The 21,552-nt window shown below is 33.8% G+C and overlaps 2 protein-coding genes across 3 annotated transcripts in view; one reads left to right on the forward strand and one right to left on the reverse strand.

The window, feature by feature from the left end:
• Positions 1-605: 605 nt before the first annotated feature.
• Positions 606-2,173, reverse strand: LOC100373361 (uncharacterized). Its single transcript, XM_002734588.3, has 2 exons — positions 1,560-2,173; positions 606-978 (listed from the first exon to the last, which is right to left on the reverse strand). Exons 1-2 carry the CDS (start codon positions 1,960-1,962, stop codon positions 611-613), a joined length of 771 nt encoding a protein of 256 aa, XP_002734634.2. The 5' UTR covers positions 1,963-2,173; the 3' UTR covers positions 606-610.
• A 12-nt stretch (positions 2,174-2,185) lies between these two features.
• Positions 2,186-21,552, forward strand: part of LOC100373213 (inactive rhomboid protein 2-like) — a 40,936-nt gene continuing 21,569 nt past the window's right edge. For both annotated transcript variants that reach the window (XM_085502404.1, XM_085502405.1), the window contains exons 1-2: positions 2,186-2,541; positions 7,154-7,377. In XM_085502404.1, coding sequence (XP_085358530.1) covers positions 7,166-7,377 — 212 coding nt within the window. In that variant the 5' untranslated portion in view covers positions 2,186-2,541; positions 7,154-7,165. The remainder of the gene's footprint in view (positions 2,542-7,153; positions 7,378-21,552) is intronic.

Consider the following 21,552-nt stretch of genomic DNA (forward strand, 5'->3'; position numbering starts at 1 on the left):
TAATTTAGCGCATTTTCCTGTCAGCGAAATAAGCAAAATTAAAACCCAGTGAATAATTAATCCTTTTACAGTACTCTATCATCAAATTCATGTAATTTGGCACATAAATCAATTATTTCAGTGGAAATATTATTATTATTATTATTATTATTTTTTAATCAATGTCTATTTAATAATTATATTTAGAATTTGTTCACACTTTCCAATTTGCATTTAAAAAACAAAAAATTATAACACTATATACAAATAAAAAATAAATAATACCATATTTGTATCTAACAAAAATAAAAAAATATATTTTGTTAACTTTATACAAAAACTATATCTATATCAATTACGTTAAAATAACCATTCCATTTGGAATAAATATGCCTCACAAAATATTATAATAATTTTAATAATTCAGTACACAATAAATGCAACTAGTGGTTTACATGTGCTCCTATTGGGGATGCACTTCCAATAGAGCTCTGCAATAGATACCCTTTTTTGCTTTATTTAATATTAATGCATATGCTTATGTAAATGGTAAAGGTGAGTCTATGGTCATAATAAGTCATATTTCAATAATCCAGTATACAATAACTGCACTTCTATTGAAGATGTGATTCTAATTGCCTTTCTCAACTTCTTTATTCTTCACACTTACGTTCTTATTCCCTTTGATATAAAATCTGAGTGGTTTGGTGGCCCATTCTTTGGCATAATCTATACCTATTCTGGGACATTCAATGATTTCAGATGCGTCAACATCTACACCCTTTTCAACCCACATCTCATCAATCGTTGTCAAATCTTTACAATTAAAGTTTTTCTTATCGATTCTCATAGCCTGGCATAATTTAGACGGTCCGTTGCAGAGTTCGTGGTCTTTGAACGGTTTACTTTCTTTTTTCCTTTTCTGTGATCTCGAGATATGCATCGCTGCCAGTCCATTTACCGGATCTAATGCCCGGATCAAGACTGCTGCACCTTCTCCTGTGAAAACAAATCATGATCATTAGGTATTGCCCATAATTAATAGAACAATAGGTAAAAATAGTAACACTTGCAAATCCATAACATTATATCCACTAAGGAATATATAATATTAATTTGTTTATTGGCATTATAATAAATAAAAGATACATGCTGCAGCTAGAAATATGATACCCATGTCAGAGTTCACAAACGGGAGAGTTGTGTTGTATTTTCTAATCACAAAAAACATAAAACACACTGTATCTCAGATTTAATCAAAATATATTACCCTCTTAAACCATCGCTACAATTGTTTTTTCTAGTTGAATGCATGCCATATACATCTTAAAAGAGAATGTAGAAAAAAAGTAAATAAAAGTTGATATTTTCAAAGAAAAAACCCTCTACTCCATGTTTTTTCATATATATTTTAGTTTTCACTTTTTTTTTTTATTCAGTCTTATTTTATAAAATTCTAAAAAAAATTGTGACCTGTTGTGATAACTGCAAAATTGAAAACAAAAGAGCAGTGAAGAAATTATAAAAAAAAAATACACAAAAAAAGAATCTTGTTTTTAAATCAGAATGATATCTATTACCTTGACTGGATATATTTACACATGAATACAATCCATACACATAATAAACATAACAAGTGCCAGGATCCATAAACATTGCAGCATTCTTCTCTGTTTTCTTACCACCATAAGAATGGGCACCTTTATCTTCACCTCCTAGGTAAGCCTCTGTCTCAACAATCTTGCCAGCCAGTCTCTCTCCATCTTCTGTTTTTCTCACTAAGATTTTACCCAGTAAATCTCGAGCTAAATCAACGCACGACTTTTTATAATATTCTTTCATCAACCTGGAATCTGTGCTTTTAACAGCGAGTTTCGTTTCAGTGGTCTCGTTTTTATTTTCGCTGACTGTTGTCTTTGGTATTTTTGCAAGTGTTGAGGTCGATTTTGAACTTGCGCTTCGCTTCCCACGTTTGGACCGCATCGTTTATCCCGAAGTAACCTGTTGCTTGGCAACTATCTTTCTAGTTCGTTTCCTCTTTACTTCTCCCACGGTATAGTGTTTCGTATGTGAGCACTCAGGCTGACCGATACGCATTCGTCTTCGTAACGCAAGATATACTACATCAAGAAGACAAGAAAATGCAACCACAGCAGAATGCATTGAGCTTGCTGAAACACGCTTCGGGCGTAAGGTCATGGGTTATAGTTTGATGCGCATGCGTTAACGCAGGAACTTGACTGTTTCTCAGTTTCTCCATTCCTGTGTGATGGTGTTTGACTCACGTCTTTTTTTACCAGCGAATGAACCGAAATCGTGTCATCATCATAACCACGTATTCCACGGTCTGTACAGATATATGTTATTCATGTGCAGCAAGGACGAGAAATGTTAGTTTGTGTCAGCGTGTGCGACTTCGCTAGCTGTCACACAGGAAGAGGTGTGGACACTCGTATACTGAGGCTGAGCGCGCATCCATTGAACATTTCCAACTCGATCCCATGCAGGAGGATATCAAGGACAACTGAAAACGTCAACTGGACTGGTATTCAGTAATTCAAGGTAGGTTTGCATGACAATGCAACATGACAACGCATCAAGATCATGTCACTTCTAGTCGATCGTATATCCATTTCGTTATGGCGCAATACCAATAACAGGGAAACCCCTTGCTGTTTAATTAGACGATGAATATTAACTCACGTTTTTGTAATTGTTAGAAAGTGTGTCATTACACATTCCATGATTGCAGAGAAAGAAACTTTGGTTTATCATAATCATCATTTTTTTTAACATTAATTATGTCGGATTTAATATATTAGCATGACCAAATTCCTTTTAAAGATTTATTTAGAGTAAGAATCGAACTTCTGAAAGTACTAGTCATGTTCAGAAATAGACACTGTGTTCTTTCCTGGGAAATTCCCCAATACACAGATGAACTAATGAAATATGATTCTCTGAGCATGCAGATCACATGTGATGATTCACCTGTGGTAATTGTGTCCACCCATAAACAGACACTGGGAGACACCCATCTAAGTAGGTGACATCACGTGTCCGTAACAACTGTTATAGTAGACATATTCCTTCATGAGCTGATGTATCAATTTCTAAAAAAAAAAAAAAAAATGGTAATATCAATTAAGGAAAATCACCAAAACACATGAAATAATTAGTATTTACAAAGAGAAATGGTTAAAATAGTTGCAGTCATTTTTATTTACTTATTTTGGTATGCATAGATAGTTGAGTTTCCAGGTAAATTTATTTTGGTATGTAGGTTGGCCCAATTCAGAGTTACATTCCTTATCATTTTAAATGGGTTTACTCATATTTTGTACTTTTTTTGTACTACATGGTAACATGGAATAGCACATTGTTGTGAGTAGCTGTACTGTATTTTCAGAAAATTGGCAAATAGAACAGTTTTATAAAACACAATATTAAAGCAAGATAGGAACTAATTAAACAAAGCAATCCAAAAGGCTGCCATTAACTATTACTGTAAACCGCTTAATTTTCACTGCTGGAAATTTTTTCAATATCAAGATTTGATGGCATTTGTGAAGGAAAAATTTTGTGAAAATTACTGAGACTCGGTGTGCTACAAAATTTCCCAATTTTCACTGACTCGAAAAATTTGCAAAAATATGCAAAATTAACCATGTATTATTTTCCCGAATACCCGGTAAATAGACTAGTGATCCCAGTAATTTATTACACCCATATTTTGACCAGAAATACAATGAACTAATTCCGGGTGCCGGCATTTTCATTTACGTGAGTAGGCTTCTACAAAATAAACAGTTTAATATTGTATTTGGAGCTTATATACACAGGAAGTATTGGCTTTAGGTGTTGTTTCCGGTAACCCAACCTTTGCCTAGATTTTGCATGCCTGCCCTTGTATCTTTCTGTGTGTGCAACTAGAAAGAAGAAAGCTTCTGGACTAGATTTTGAAATATATGCTGGACAAATTTTAAATGCTGCCTTATATATACATTATCTAAGTTTATAAAAATGGTAAAAAAAGTATGTTTTTGTATGGACCAAATCCGCCACAGTGTTACAGAATAATTAAAATAAAATTAAAAAAAAAACTAAACTTCTAATGAGGATAAAATTGTTTTAACCATATTAGCTAACACTATCTGTACATTTTTATTAGCCATTTCAAACTTCTAAATAATGTAGTGCTGTGTTCCTTTATATCAAGCAATATGGTTTCCTGGTGTTTAATTCACATTCCTGTGGGTAACAAGATGCTTTTTGACAATTTTTATACAATATATAAATTATGATTTGAAAAAAAAAATTACTGTCAGCCATCAGTGGCAAAAGTTACACTGTTTTTTTGCAGCCAAATCAAAATGAAATTTGCCATTGGTGATTAGCAAGGGTTAGCAGAAGCCTAGCTACTCTATTTTTTGGTTTTAATGTTATTTATTTTTTTTGGCCTTTGTGGTGTGAGGAGTTCTACCTTGACCTTATATAGGACCACACCCAGTGGGTATTCCGTGCAAACTTTCTCTACCAACCATACTGGCAATTATTGTATTTTATAAAACTTGTGTGACTGTTAAATAATTTAATCATATCATATTTGCTTCGTTAGAAACACACTTCTCTGTGATGTTCAGCAAGAAAATTCAGACATAAATATCTTGCGAATATCGTAACTATTACATTTATTGTATCGCACATATAACTGGCCTCATCAAAGACTTCAAACTAAATTTTGCCGATAATACAACTGACTTTAAAGAGAGATATTGCTTATCAGTAAATCAAGAAACAAACTGAATTACAGTTACCAAAAAAAAAACACTTGTGAAGTAAAGGATTATAATCAAATATATAATTGGTATGAAATGTTGGTCTTTTAATTAACTAATTAATTGGTGTCACTCATTATGCATGGTAAAATCATATTTAGTTTCAAACAGGGTATACCGCAACTATTTAAGGTATAGTGCAGAACGCTGCATCTCAGTCAACTCACCGCGTAACTATAACCTGTTTATAATGAATATGAATATACGGTACAATATGGCAAACAAGATTTACATTTTCAAGATCAGTTGTTTCCTCGATATGACCCTGTTAAATAACGTCAAAACACTGTGAAGCACAATTTGGGTATATATGCAAAACCCATATAAAGCGATTCTTAGAATGCATCATGAACAATCTCCAATATACCTAGAGGGAACAAACCTAATCTTATCACGCCAGAGGTATTGAATTTAATTGGTCAAACAATTTAATTAAATATTCCACTTTTTCATGCCCAGTTGTATATTGGATTATTATATTACATGACTGCCAGACTTTACTGTTTCTATACCCCCCCTTGCTGTGACATCCTTGCAACCAATATACTGTGAAATAATTTATTTTAGCTGGAATTAATTTTCGCTGAAAAGACTTTTTGGGTATTTCGTATGGAATTTATTTTCACTGATTTTTGGCGAGTTGAATGTAGAATATAGGAAAAAGGTATTTTCGCTGGATTTTATTTTCACTGAATCACTCTTTCAGCGAAAATAGTGAAAATTTATTCCAAGCGAAAATAAAGTATTTTAAAGTATATATACATTTACTCAAACTGTAACCTCAGCCATGAAATTTCCACTCCCTGGATCACTTACAGACTGTATAATGGCTGACGTTTTGGATTACTGTAAAACCATTTGTTTTCACTCGCATTTAATTTTTAGCTCCGCTGTCGACTTTGTCGAGCGGAGCTTATCATATGAGTGATTGTCCGTCGTCGTCGTCCGTGTCAATGTTTTACTTTTTTCGACTTCTTCTTGAAAACTACAAGCCTGAATGCTTTGATACTTGGTGTATATGTACCTTGGGTAGACCTCTCTCAGATTTGTTCATTTCATGATGATATCTTCAATTCTCTAATTTTGGTGAATATTTTTGTCATTTTTAGTAAAAAGTGATATTTTTGACTTCTTGTTGAAAACCGCAAGGGCAATTGCTTTGATATTACATATATAGGTACTACATGTCGACCTCTCTCAGATTTGTTCATTTTGTAATGATATCTTCAATTCTCTAATTTTGGTGAATATTTTTGTCATTTTTGGTAAAAAGTGATATTTTCAACTTCTTGTTGAAAACCGCAAGTCCAATTGCTTTGATATTACATATATAGGTACTACATGTGGACCTCTCTCAGATTTGTTCATTTCATGATGATATCTTTAATTCTCTAATTTTGATGAATATTTTTGTAATTTTTGGTAAAAAGTGATATTTTCGACTTCTTGTTGAAAACCGCAAGTCCAATTGCTTTGATATATTATACATATAGGTACTACATGTGGACCTCTCTCAGATTTGTTCATTTTCTAATGATATCTTCTGTTCTTTAATTGCCATGTGCATTGCTAACAGCGGAGCTATCTCAGCCGACAGGCTGCTTGTTTAATTTTTTTTACTATTTTAATATTTTGAGAAATTTCACTGCGTTTTAAGTTCACAAAGTTGGCAGGGAAACAATAAGTTCTATTTTTATTTTACATGTTCAGCTGGATTTAATTTTGTGGATTTTACTAAATTGAAATCCAGTGAAAATTTAGTGCAGCCACATGTATCTTGCAATTTTTATTTTCACTTGCATGTAATTGAGTGAATTTTAGCGCATCCAACAATACAACCAGAATTCATTTATACATGTTTATACAACTAATTTTCTCAATAATATAATTTATAATATATCTGTCACTGTAACACTATAAGGTATAGCGTGCCATCATTTTGCGGTATTTTACTGGGTATTTTCATCCTACCATATTAGAAAATGCGAATTCCAAATATGGAATGACTACGCTCATAATAATAAAAACAAACATGGCTGCCACCAGGGTTTGACCGGACTCCATACAAAGAAGTTCGCTGATTCTGTTCTAAACTTTTTAGATTTCCCATGATGTATCCTTGGTAGGAAAAGATATATAATAATAAGGTTATTACGATGATACCTCAAAGTATACACTCAGACAGTACGCTGTTGCATCGACCTCGATACTGCCGCTGTACTGACTTCGTGCATACTTTGAGGTATCTTCGTAATAACCTTATAGTATATTTATTATCATAAACTTTGCTTTTAAATTACTGTAATAATAACACCATTTTTTTTTGTACATTGCAGTTCTTATAGACTATGATTCAACCTGAACCATCTAGAAACACAGGAAGAATCGCCACCCATCATAACCCACCTGAAAACCCAAAGTCAACAGGCGTAATGAGACACTTATCAGAGCCCGCTGACTCGAAAAACAGATCGATTGAGCTGGTTGAGTCTGGAATCGCTACTAGTACGCCTGCAGTTTCCACTAGACCAGCAATTCAGAGACAACAGTCTGTGAAAGAGTAAGTAGAATCTCTAAAATATGAGTTTTGCATTTACTGTCTTTTAAAATTGGATTCGTACAGTGTACTCATTTTGATGTATTGTTTAATTTTTGCCACTAGAAATTAGAAATGTTTGCTGTTTCATTATTCAAGGACAAAAATTTTGTGAAAGTCACTTGTCATTTTCCTGTCTCAACCCAGTGAAATAGTCACTGCTATGATAATTCCTAGTCGTTGAACCAGCTTATAAATTGACCATTGTCTACTTGTTTTATTGTGTCTATAGCTCCGTTTATGGGTTCTTTTGATGCTAAAAATACATGACCGCAAAATAAACCTGATTTAAGTTCATAGATTGCATAGATTTACCAAAGTCGCAAATTACAGGCATAAATCAGTGTTAATAGTGAAAATTACACAAATTGTGATTTCTATTATTTTGGTTAATTTCACGCAATCTACAAGAAAATATCATGCATATTTGTCACATGCCTATTTCTACAGTCCAAGAATGTGAAACAGTGGAGTGTTGAAAGTAAAACAAACTTACTGAAATAACACTGAATTTGAATGTACCATTGACACGCTTGGTATGCTAATTTTGGTAATCATACTTGCATACACAATGTAGCGAGTCTGCTCGTAATATTTACTTCACTTCACCAAAGTTTTTTCAAATTTCTTGTAGCGACTGAATCTAATTCTAAAACACATGAACTCGCTAAAATGAACCACTTTCACCATAATCCTTAGAAAATGAGCCATATATAAACTCTGAAGATATGGACAGATTTCTGATAGTGTATACAATAAATATGATTCATATAATAAAATATGATTGCATGATTGACAATCAAAACTTGCAAATGTTTATCAGGATTATATTGTAAACTGATAAATAAATGGCACAGAATATGTCTATGATCATAATAAGTCATATTTTAATAATTCAGTATACCATAAATGCAATTTTTTGTTTATGTGCACTTTTATTAGAGATGCGCTGCTAGTAGAGCAAATACAGTACACATATTAGTGTGAATTTATTCTGAGGTTTTAAAGATTTTTTCTTTCTTTTTTTCTGAGTGGAGATTCTATTTGCTGCATTTATATTGTTTTATGTCAGGTTATATTTCCCAATGTGACTCATACTTGCGATCAGTGTTCGAAATTAACTGAAAATTATAACAGGCCCGAAGGACCTATGTCAAATTAAAACTGTAGGTCCTTCTAGCTAACTGTAGGCCCTGATATTTAACAAACAATGACTAAACGGATAATACAAGCTTGCAATTGCAAAACCTTTATTTACTAATTAATCAGATATATTAATCTGAATCTGACATGCATTTTGCATCGTGTTCACAATCTTACTAACCGACAGCTGACCGTAGGATCCTCGACAAGGTCGGCAATACATCGCCTTGTTGTTGTTATCAAAAAGTAACTAGTCTTTGAACTCCGCCTGCCAGCTAACTTGGAATGTGCATGGTTTACGCCTAGACCGTTCGAATTCTTGCTGTTTGTCACACCTTTCTTGTGTAGTTTGCACACGTTTAGCAGCAGGCTCCTGGCAGTTTAAATATCGCCACATACTTCGATGTAGACGAAATTCTGCAACTATTGATACCAGCGTGTTTGATGCAAATCAAAGATGGCTTAAGGTAGCGGGAGTATTATTTGCATACTTGTTTTCATCTTCTAATTGTGACTACAAATAGACCCAGGAAAGTATATATTTTTGAAATCGCAAGACTTCAAGCTTTTTAAAGGTGTGTTTTTCATGCCCGTATCTGCATTCTACGGTGCGTTACTTAATCAAAAATGAAAAATTACTTTTTTTGTAAAAAAAATAACATAATAATTTTAACATGTGTAGGGGCATCCAAATGTGTAAGGCTATTGGAAACCAAAAAAATAAAGGAATGGGATAGCTATAATACGATAAAATCGGCAGATGAAAACACCAAAATCAATGATTTTTTTTCAGTGGCTGTGTGACCTTGTGTCTGACACATTCATATGCAAATGACTAATCTGTGAAATAAACAGGGGCGGAGACAAACCACCCAAATGTTTAGAAACACTCATTGTGTGTCAGATAGCTACTGATAACACATCCTTACATTGCTTTGTCTTGAGTTAATCTTTGAAACTTATAGACACACAGATTAAACCTGTGTTGTTGATTTTGGAAAACACTACTGAGGCTGCCTTGCTTCCCTTCAGAAAATCTACATTTTAACCAACTTACATGACATTCTAGGTTACGTTGACTTTATCAGATGAAAGTTTATAGTGCATTTCATCAATTAGTAAATAAATGTGAAAATCGTAATTTTCAACACAAATAATAGTCTTGCTACCTTAACATAAAATGTAAGCGCAAATTCTATTGGTTTGAATCGGAGGCTTGATCGGCCTACAACCAATCAGATCGTTTGTTACAGTTCCCACGTTCCGCACATTTCGCGATCATTCGGCGAGCCTGAATTATGACTCAGGTCGATGAGTGATGCCATTTGTTGATCAAACGTGCAAGAAAACGCAATTGTGAAACAATTCTGAAGTTAATATCGATATTTATTATATATTTGGTCTTACAATCATACTAAATAATGGAACGAATAGAAATTCATGGTCGGTCACAAGGACTGATGGTTTTTCACAGCTCTAGGCCCTTTACACCCACTATCGGCGTGAGGCCGACGGACCGACGTTAATTTCGAACACTGCTTGCGATTTCAAAACCTTGTCTGTTTGATCCCAGTAAGTGTTTTGTAGTAATTACTACTGGCTGAGTGATGCTAGTCAGAGTAATTATAGGGGTGACTAGGAACAGAAGGGGACACTTATCAGATTAATACAGGGGTGACTAGAAACAGAAGGGGACACTTATCAGATTAATACAGGGGTGAGACTCTAATCTGATTAACACAGGTGTGACTAGAAACAGAAGGGAGACACTAAATACAGGGATGACTAGAAACAGGGGAGACACTAATCAGATTAATACAGGAGTGACTAGAAACAGAGGGAGACACTAAATACAGCGATGACTAGAAACAGAGGAGAGACTCTAATCTGATTATTAAACACAGGTGTGACTAGAAACAGAAGGGAGACACTAAATACAGGAGTGACTAGAAACAGAGGAGAGACTCTAATCTGATTATTAAACACAGGTGTGACTAGAAACAGAAGGGAGACACTAAATACAGGGATGACTAGAAACAGAAGGGAGACACTAAATACAGGGATGACTAGAAACAGAGGGGAGACACTAAATACAGGAGTGACTAGAAACAGAGGGGAGACACTAATCAGATTAATACAGGAGTGACTAGAAACAGGAAAGACACTACTCAGTGTAATAGGGTAATGAAAAACAAGGGGAGGGGGCTAATTTTTAGGAAATAATGTCATACAGTACAGTTCTCGCGGAAGCTTTGGCTTCACTTCAGCTTCACTTCAGCTTCACCTTCGCTTCAGCATCGCATCATTATGGCATTGTTATGGATTCAGCATCGCATCAATGTCGCGACATTAAAAAGTTAGGCGGTTATCGCTTCGCTTCATTGTGGCCTCATTATGGCGACAATGTGGCATCAGCATCGCTTCATCAAACAAAGAAGTACAGAACTCATTTCGCCCAACTTCTCGCTCGCTTCCGCTTTTCAATCGCTCGCTTTTGCGACCGCTTGTTGAATTTCTGCTTTATTTTCGACTGTGCAAAAATTCGGACTACTAACAATTTTCTGGTTTTCATAGATCACAGTTACTAGTTTAGTAACCGTGCATGGATGTTGAACAACCGTCAAAAGTTCAAATATTTTTTGTTTTAACTATCTATAATTATATGCACGCAATCTGACCCTTTGACCTAGATTTGGCTGGGATTGACTATTTTATTTTAAACAATATTCTGACGCACTGCTACAAAATGTATTTCAACAGAAGTACGACATGGTTGTCCGGGTTTCTTTTCCTGACTGTGTTGAGTTTACGATTTGTATAATTATTGTTATTTCGCCCAAGGAGTACACAAGCCGAAGGACCATGAAGCTAAATAGAAGTCCCACGCATGGACTGAGTGAAAGAAAATATTTCTAAGGCTAAAATAAAACCTAATATCTCTTTGTGTATTTGTCAATTTTGCATATATTTGGTGTGACAGTATGTTCGTAAATATCTGAAAAAATCTCGTCTTTCGTTAATAATTTCATTTGTCTGAAATGTCTACCGACCGTGTCCCAATAATTTGTTTGGAATATCGATGCCCGTTGGTTTCTCCAAACAGTCCCGACGTCCATTATTCAACACAATCAGCATTTATTTATCGTAATTCATGTCGATCATGTCCCGTAATTTGCGGGCTGTAAAACCAAATAATTAAACAAGTACTATTTATTATATATATTTTTTTACCTCATGAAACTACAACACAGCGTAGAGTTGTCGCGGTGAAACTGTCGCCTTGAACTTCAATCATCCATTTCTCGCCTTGAAATAAAATTTAAAAAATTCGAAGAGCATCGGGGGATATATTATTAACCAGTCTTACCAATCGCTAGCTTTATTTTATTCAAATCCATAAAATTCATGAGTTTTTTGACATTTGTTGGCAACTTCCGCGCTAAAAATGGTTGAAAATGTGGGTGTGGTTCTCTCGCAAAGTCCCGTTGATAATACGAACAAATATGGTTCTGTGACCCAGGTCGTGCTCCGATCAGGTGACTTTCAGCAAATCAATGATGTTGTAACAAAGCATATTTGACGCTAATTGAAGGGTCGTCGTACTGTCCAATCTCCGGCGTCGATTCACTGTGCTGTGACAGGCTTCACAATCATTCACTGAAAAACATCGGTATATTTTGACAAACGGCTGGGATTTGACCTCAGTTCAAAAAAAAAAGAAAAACTGGGCTGAGATACAAATCAGTTTTGCAAGTTGGGAAATAAGGTAAACCAGATTGGGGTCGATGATATTCAGTATCGAAGGACTTCCGTGTGTATAATGAGTTTCAAATTGTTCATCGACTGGTCACCAAATATTTACGGCTACAACTAAATGAACACTTTTTTTCTGAAGCCCAATAAATTATTTCTGCATGTCAAGTGCTATTCGTTTTTTTACCAGGCCTGTGGCTTGTTTTTATTCGAAAATATTTTTTTGTGAGAATACTTTTAAAGTACGTATAGATCGAGCTCAGGTCACTGATCGTGACTTAATTTTGAAAATTGGATGTAAAATTTTACCTGACCGATGCCACCACAACCATCCAATCATAGTTGGAAATGTACACACTTGTTTTGGAACTTTGTATCAAGATGGCAGGCGACAACGCCGACGCACCAGGCGGCGTTCGCGTGTTTTGCATGTGTTAGTAGTCCGGGCATGGGATCGGACTCGGCTAAAACTAAACGAAACACAGAAAAATACCACCAAAATGAGGAATCTGAATCTGTTCTCTTACCAGCAAATAAAATGAACGAAAATAAGGTAATTTTATAACAAGAACAGTTTCATTTCGTATAGCAAATTGTGTTGTTTCCGAACGACGATTGCATCGTGTGATTTAAATTTATCACGTTTTTCCTTGCAGTCAATATGACACTCGTCACCTTGCAGATTGCAATGTACTTCACATAGTTTTTGGTACCCAATACTCGCAACATTAAATAATTAAACAAGATATCTTTTTAAAATGTCATTTTACTCTTGGTCATATTATTTTATTCCCCTTATCGCTTTGAATTTCAAATCGATTACATATCGAACTTCTGTACACGTGTTTTTCTCTACTGCCTTTCCATGTGAAAATAATGAGGTCATACTCATGTCACAATACTTTGAAGCTGATGCCATGTTGATGCCATGAGACTGCGAAGCTGAGGCCACGATGATGCCACAAAATAAGAGAGGCGAACACAGCTTCAATTTTCAATGACGCGAAGCTGATGCCACAATGATGCGATGCTGAGGCGACAATGAAGCCATGCGTATGCGACAATGATGCCACAAAAGCCAAAGCTTCCGCGAGAACTGTACTGTAGCTTGTGTGTGTTTTAACCATTTCACCACCAGACTTCCTCACTCAAATTTGTCTGCACTTTTCCTTGAATTCTTCAATATTTCTGGAAATGAACCCTAAATTTGAAGCCAACAGACAAAATTTTTAGTTTTTACTAAAAAAAATGGGATATTTTTTTCCCAATCTTCTGAAAAGAAGTGCAGACTATTTTGTGAATTTGTGACGAAAACAGGGAACTGGTGGTGAAAAGATTACACTTTTACCATGCATGTAAATTGTTTATTATTTGTTGGGCTTTTGCAATGCTGGTAAATTTTTAGAGACATGGGACAAAGTACATATCCCATCATGCATCTTAAACAAGGCATGTGAAACACAATTATTTGTTGGGCTTTTGCAATGCTGGTAAATTTTTAGAGACATGGGACAAAGTACATATCCCATCATGCATCTTAAACAAGGCATGTGAAACACAATTATTTGTTGGGCTTTTGCAATGCTGGTAAATTTTTAGAGACATGGGACAAAGTACATATCCCATCATGCATCTTAAACAAGGCCTGTGAAACACAATTATTTGTTGGGCTTTTGCAATGCTGGTAAATTTTTAGAGACATGGGACAAAGTACATATCCCATCATGCATCTTAAACAAGGCATGTGAAACACAATTATTTGTTGGGCTTTTGCAATGCTGGTAAATTTTTAGAGACATGGGACAAAGTACATATCCCATCATGCATCTTAAACAAGGCATGTGAAACACAATTATTTGTTGGGCTTTTGCAATGCTGGTAAATTTTTAGAGACATGGGACAAAGTACATATCCCATCATGCATCTTAAACAAGGCCTGTGAAACACAATTATTTGTTGGGCTTTTGCAATGCTGGTAAATTTTTAGAGACATGGGACAAAGTACATATCCCATCATGCATCTTAAACAAGGCCTGTGAAACACAATTATTTGTTGGGCTTTTGCAATGCTGGTAAATTTTTAGAGACATGGGACAAAGTACATATCCCATCATGCATCTTAAACAAGGCCTGTGAAACACAATTATTTGTTCACATGAAACAATGCAACAATTGTGGCTGTTTAAAAAAACAGAATAAATCATATGAGAATTGTGGTTTTGTGGCAATATGGTGAGTTCTTTTGACAAGTCTGTGTTTATTTCATAACATTTTAAATTGTTTTTCAAGTTGTCCAAAGCTATCTTAAAATGAGTGAACAGAAATAAACATATTGGCTGTATATTTCATCAAACAGATTCCTTTTTGTTTTATATTAATCTTTATTTTTCAATCATAACGTACACATTCAAGGCTTGGTTAATAAACTCGTCTATATTGTGCATTTGAAAGAGTATATTGATCCTAAGAAATATTGGTATTATTGTATTTGCTTTATTATAATTACAAACTCAAATGAATACAAGTTTGACATCAATATTGTCATTGCAAAATTGAAAGATTTGAATAATATGATGATGACTGATTTAACAAATATTAAATAAATTGGATTCACCACATCAACTATGGCTGGAGAGGAAATAATAAATCCTTTATTTAAAGGTCAATTATTAAATATATAAATCTTGTGAAAATTAAATTGTATAAAAAAAAATATTTGGTGTTAAAATAATAATATTTCATAGTGGGTAATCCACACTACAGATGCTCACTAGTGTTACATCAGAGGCCACCTCCGTCAGAGTTTGTCTGTTATCCAAAACTATTTGCGGATAATAGTTTTGATGAAATATAGACTGCACTATAAATAAATAAATTTAATTACTATTTTAGATTTAAAATTCAAAATGAAATTTGATAGTGTTCACCTAACTGAATACTCAATAACTGTATTGATAACTTGTTTGAGTAAGTGTGGTTTTTGTTGTGTCTGGGATTGTCTATATTGATTTAACACTGGGCTTTTTGTGTATTTATCGTAGATTGCTTGATGGAATTATTGAAACTGTTTTTCATTCATTCAAGTTGTTGCACTGATATATATTCGCCATTTTAAATAAATCCTGCTTATCCTATAACATTTGAATCCTGTAAGCTTTTTAATAGATGATGTATCTTTAATAACGGTTTACTGAGATATAATTGCAATTGTGGATAAAACCAGTGTGAAATTACAGCATTAATGATTTAACTAGAAAATTTATCAAATATTAATTTTTTTTTATATATATATATTAAAAATAAATTTCATTTGAGTGCCATGGTTTTAAACATATTACTGACTATAAGTGCAGTCCGATGAGCAAATCAATATGACTGTTGAATTTGATTTTACTCTGATTTATAATACTACTTTTGATATTGCAGAATGAGACAAACATTATCAAATATCACAGTCTGTAACATTAAGTTAAAAATACATGTAGCTTACTTTAGAAGATTCTTAAGAAATCTTTTGCTCAGCAGGAAATTATTTCATTTTTAATTCAGATACTGAATTTTAACGATTTTGTTTCTGGATATCTTGTTTGGTATTCACTTAACCAACCAAACATTTTCAAAACAAATGTTGTTTGTCTTCTTATCTTTATCAAAGTGTTTCATTTCTGGTGACTATTAAGCACATATTGCATGGCCATGAGGGCACTAGTATACGTCTATTTCCTGGGGGGGGGGGTACCAACAATACCTGCTATTTCATGAGGCCGCAGGCCAAGGGAAATAGCAGGTATTGTTGGTAATCCACAACCCTGAGGGGAAAATAGACGTATACTAGTGCCCGAATTAGGCCATGCAATATGTGTTTTATAACACATTACAGGTTCATACTAGGAACGTGCATAGATCGTCTGTCGTCTTCTTCTCGACGTCTGCTAGCGGTGTCCCGATTTCTTCACAAAACAATGTAAAGACGCTTCTAGAAAACCTGATTGCGTCCTTCGTCTTCGGTGCATCTTTATTTTCTACTAGTGTGTCAAGTTCTTCTTCTGAACTGAAGCTAAATCGTCCAGTTTTTCGAGGTGGACCATCTATATCAGCGACTGAACTAGCAGACGACATATTAGAAATCGCACGATCAGGTGACCAGTGATGTCATCCCCGGGCACTAGTTAATGTACTAGTCTCCTTAGGGAACTAGTAATTTCCCTGGCGCTACTATGGTAATTTAGCCGATAACATGTGATCCTGTCTTGACCAATTACAGTACAGTATTAACGAATGATGTGTTATAATGTGTTATATTGATGATCATGAACAGTTAACTGCACTGTGAACCATTTGATTTTTGTCACTCTGATTTTCATGATTTGTTAATAAAAGGGCAATCACAAAATCACAAATAATGACCAAATTACTGTCTAAAAGCTTCTAGATGAAATTCATGAACATTTGTGTTAAAGCTGCTTTCCATAAATGTATGTACAAACCGCAAAGCCAGTGTGTCCAATACATTTATATACATGCATGCAAGTTCATTGTTAATTCTCAAACTCGCATGCATTTTGTAATCCATTTCCATTTTATAAATAAGCAAAAATTGTGAAATTTAAAACACATGAACATTTTGTGTTGCCCAATCAGTGGGTCCTTGCTGTTGCACATAACCGACAACTTAATAAAGCGTGAATTCATTCGTAGATGCACCATTCTTAGTTTTGACTTTGGTTGATGTGAAGCACATTTACACCACATTGCGAAATCATGAAATAAAACTCACAAAATTTTTATGATTCTACAGTGAAAGATATTGCATATAAATTATTTTCAAAATTCAAAGTATCGGTAAGTGCATTTTGTGCATGCTTGATTTACATGCTAATGTTATTGTGCATGACATTCAATGGCTTGCTGATAAATAGTGGGAATACTTGGACACACTGGCTTTGCAGTTTGTACTGTCAGTTGTTATATGGCAGTGGTGTTTGACATAAATTAGAACATCACATTGTACGAGATTAGAGTCTAAACTAGCAATTTATTGAAACCTAAGGAACATTCAATCACATTTTTGTTTTCTGAAAGTAGTTCAGAAAGTATCGTTTATTATATATTTCCGCGTTATTAGACCAATTTACATTACCATCTGCTTAGACCAAAATCAATGGTATAATTAATTAATACAGAGAAAATTACATAAAATTACCAGTTTTACTTTAAGTTGAAATAAAGGCAATTAACTCAAACAAATTTCTAGAGGCGTTTGTGAAGTATATGGTCTGCTGAGTTAGAAACCAGGCTTTGTGTTTGCACACAATGCAGTTAAAAAAGGGTGGAAACAAAAGAAACCCATGCAAAATGAAAACTGTATTCATTAATAACCTTGACCATGATTCTTTATTTAATACAGATAACATCTCCATCTGTTCTTACCCCAATTATAAATTTTGTGATATTTAGTGTGTTTTTTTTTTGTCAAAAGACAGAAAACTTGAATGTATATTCATTTTGTTTCGGTGGCTGTTAGAAACATAGAACTCAGTAACCAGTTCTCTCTTTTCATCACAAAATAGTTTATAGTCTGCACTTTCCTTCAGAAGATTGGGACAAAAATAGCCAAATTTTTTGAATAAAAGCTGAAAATTGACTCAAATTTGTTCTGTTGGCTCCAAAATTAGGGTTCATTTCTAGAAATATTGAAGAATAAAAGAAAAAAACGGTTAAATTAAAATCCATCTACCTTATGTAAGAGTAACAGTTAATTTTTATTGCATCTTTAAAAGAAGAACATTTCTATCAGTTGTTAGCAATAAATATATGTGTAACATCAAAAATAACATCAAAAGAAAATTTGTTGCAATTTTATTTTGTGTTAAGCATCTGTTTACAAAACTTCTAATGCTTTTGATAATTTCCTATTTTCTATTTTTAAGTAGATATACAAGATTCTAGGAGAGAATCCAGTATCTATCAGGACTTCTTGTCAGTCTAAATAATATTTAGGACAAAGTAATTCATCTTAAATCTCATTTAGTGAACATTGTTTACAAAATCTATTTTCTAAGGGTATGACTTCTTTTCTCTTCTTTTCTTTTAAACATAATAATTTTTTGTTTTATGGTATATGATGTATCGAGTTATGATATAGAATACTTTGTATAAATACTGGTATGAATTGTCTTTGTTGGCCTCCCTTCTTTTTAGCTCCGCTGTCGACTTTGTCGAGCGGAGCTTATCATATTTCATATTATCATATTACTTTTTCGACTTCTTCTTGAAAACTACAAGCCTGAATGCTTTGATACTTGGTGTATATGTACCTTGGGTAGACCTCTCTTAGGTTTGTTCATTTCATGTTGATATCTTCAATTCTCTAATTTTGGTGAATATTTTTGTCATTTTTGGTAAAAAGTGATATTTTCGACTTCTTGTTAAAAAACGCAAGTGCAATTACTTTGATATTACATATATAGGTACTACATGTGGACCTCTCTCAGATTTGTTCATTTTGTAATGATATCTTTAATTCTCTAATTTTGGTGAATATTTTTGTCATTTTTGGTAAAAAGTGATATTTTCGACTTCTTGTTAAAAACCGCAAGTCCAATTGCTTTGATACTACATATATAGGTACTACATGTGGACCTCACTCAGATTTGTTCATTTCGTGATGATATCTTCAATTCTCTAATTTTGGTGAATATTTTTGTCATTTTTGGTAAAAAGTGATATTTTCGACTTCTTGTTAAAAACCGCAAGTGCAATTGCTTTGATATTACATATATAGATACTACATGTAGACCTTTCTCAGATTTGTTCATTTTGTGATGATATCTTCAGTTCTCTAATTTTGGTGAATATTTTTGCCATTTTTGGTAAAAAGTGATATTTTCGACTTCTTGTTGAAAACTGTAAGTCCAATTGCTTTGATATTACATATATAGGTACTACATGTGGACCTCTCTCAGATTTGTTCATTTTGTGATGATATCTTCAATTCTCTAATTAATTTATTTTGGTGAATATTTTTGTAATTTTTGGTAAAAAGTGATATTTTTGACTTCTTGTTAAGAACTGTAAGTCCGATTGCTTTGATACTATTCATATTGTTCATTTTCTAATGATGTCTTCAGTTCTTTAATTGAAATGTGCATTGCTAACAGTGGAGCTATCTCAGCCGATAGGCTGCTTGTCTTAACATTGGTATATACCAACAGTTTTTGTTTGAATTTCTCTGGACTATTCTATTCAAAATAGGGTAGGAGGGTTAAGAATTTGTTCACAGTGCACACAAAGCTATTGAAAATAGTTGGAACATTGTTTCTTTTTAAATTTCAATTTGAAACCCAGCATATGCAAACTTTATCACTTTTTTTTGAGACAATGAGTGGAGCTTATTATATTTACTTCTATCAACAAGTTGGCATAATTTTTTTTTTTTTTTTTTTTTACCTTTTGAGCAAAGGGGTTTATATTGAAAGTGAATTTTGATGTGAGTGGGTGTGGCATTGTCTGTTAACGTGAAGGACCATTATGGTAGTACAAGGGACATTTTTTTAGTGCAAAATTTGCATATTGTGATGGATGCTTCGTTGCACATGATATACAAGTCAGTCTACGATATGTTAGCTACTAGTATTCTATGGGGTGAGAATACCGCCAAAATTAGCTTGGTGTCATTATTTGAACATTGTTTAGTTGTTGGATCTTTATTTGGAAACTTGTTTGGTTATTATTTGGTCATTATTCGGTTATTTGGTCTTTATTTAAACATTATTTTGTGCTTATTCCATAAGTGTGTTATTACTGCAGCATTGTATTGCCATTGTTTCATTATTCCAACTTTATTTCTTAATTATTTCATTATTGTGCAATTATTACAATATTATTTTGTCATTGTTTCATAATGTTACAATTGTGTAGTTATTTAGACATTATCTTGACATTCAATTGTTATAAGATTTGGTTATTTTCACGTCCAAATGTCTTGATATTTGGTTCGCTTGACTTGCGATTACCTCAACATTCGGTTCGCTTGACTTGCGATTACCTCAACATTTGATTACCTGACCTACATTATCTAACACCGCTATACATGTAATATTCAATCCATAGTCCATGTTGATAAACATATATAAAATTAAATTACTTAGTTTTTCTACAATATCTAGTTTCTAATGGTCAGACCTTAAGAAGTTTGACACCCCACCCCCCAAGGTAATATATGTTATCTTGTTTTCACCTTTGACCCTTAGTGGGGTCATATTGGGGGCAATGTTTATTTACATTGGCAGGTACACCTTTGATATGTCACTGAAAGCTGTGTCATAAAATAATCTTTATTTATTTGTGTTGTGATGGTAATCATGTGATTACATCATTTTTACGCGACACAATTTTTTTTTTTCTGGTCGTGATTGTTCAAACTTGTCATCATGTGATCTTGACACGATGCTGTAGTCATGTGACTACATTTCAATCTGGTCCACAAGTGTCAGTATATAAATACACCTGTCATTGTGGTTTTCAGGACTAGGGACTGTACATTACATATCTAAAAGTTATTTCCTCATTGTACTATTTAAAATTAAAATTAGAAAAACCGCAAGCATAGGCAGCTTCCATCTGGAAGAAAGGTTGACATACTCTTGTTTTTTGCAAACACACGCAAGTTCAACTTTTCAAAGCTTATTCAAATTTGTTGTTATTTCACGCAAATATACATTGTTGCATACATGTGTGAACTGATTCTAACAAATTATCTGCTTTTCCACTTTGCTTTCAGTGTAGAATTTCAAACATGCCAAAGTGACACATCCTCTATTTTAAATCTTACCAAGACATTTATTCCTCAGCTCCTGAGAGCGAGGTTATTTGTAGATATGTTGGCGATCGCTGCTGTGTCTGCGGAAGTACTATGGGAGATTGCATGATGGGAGTGAAAAGTTTTTTGATCAGTAAGATAATTTTAGAAAAGTGAAAACTAGAGTGACTGTGAAATAAAGGTTGGTTTTAAATATAAAATATCATGGAATCTGGATGAAATAATGAAAGGAAATTGAACGGGTATGAAAGGGCAGTAAATGTGGCAAGAATGCAAGGTCAGAATCCAGGGATCAAAATACGTCACAATACATCCATCATCATCCATCGGATGTCAACAACTATGGATGCGGTAAAAGTCTTGATTTGCAGTTTGCGTGAATGGCTGGGAAAAAAAGTCATGTGCTTCAGTAACATTATTTG

The sequence above is a fragment of the Saccoglossus kowalevskii genome, chromosome 8, assembly GCF_978046115.1.
Source record: "Saccoglossus kowalevskii chromosome 8, keSacKowa6.1, whole genome shotgun sequence".
Taxonomy (NCBI): Eukaryota; Metazoa; Hemichordata; class Enteropneusta; family Harrimaniidae; genus Saccoglossus; species Saccoglossus kowalevskii.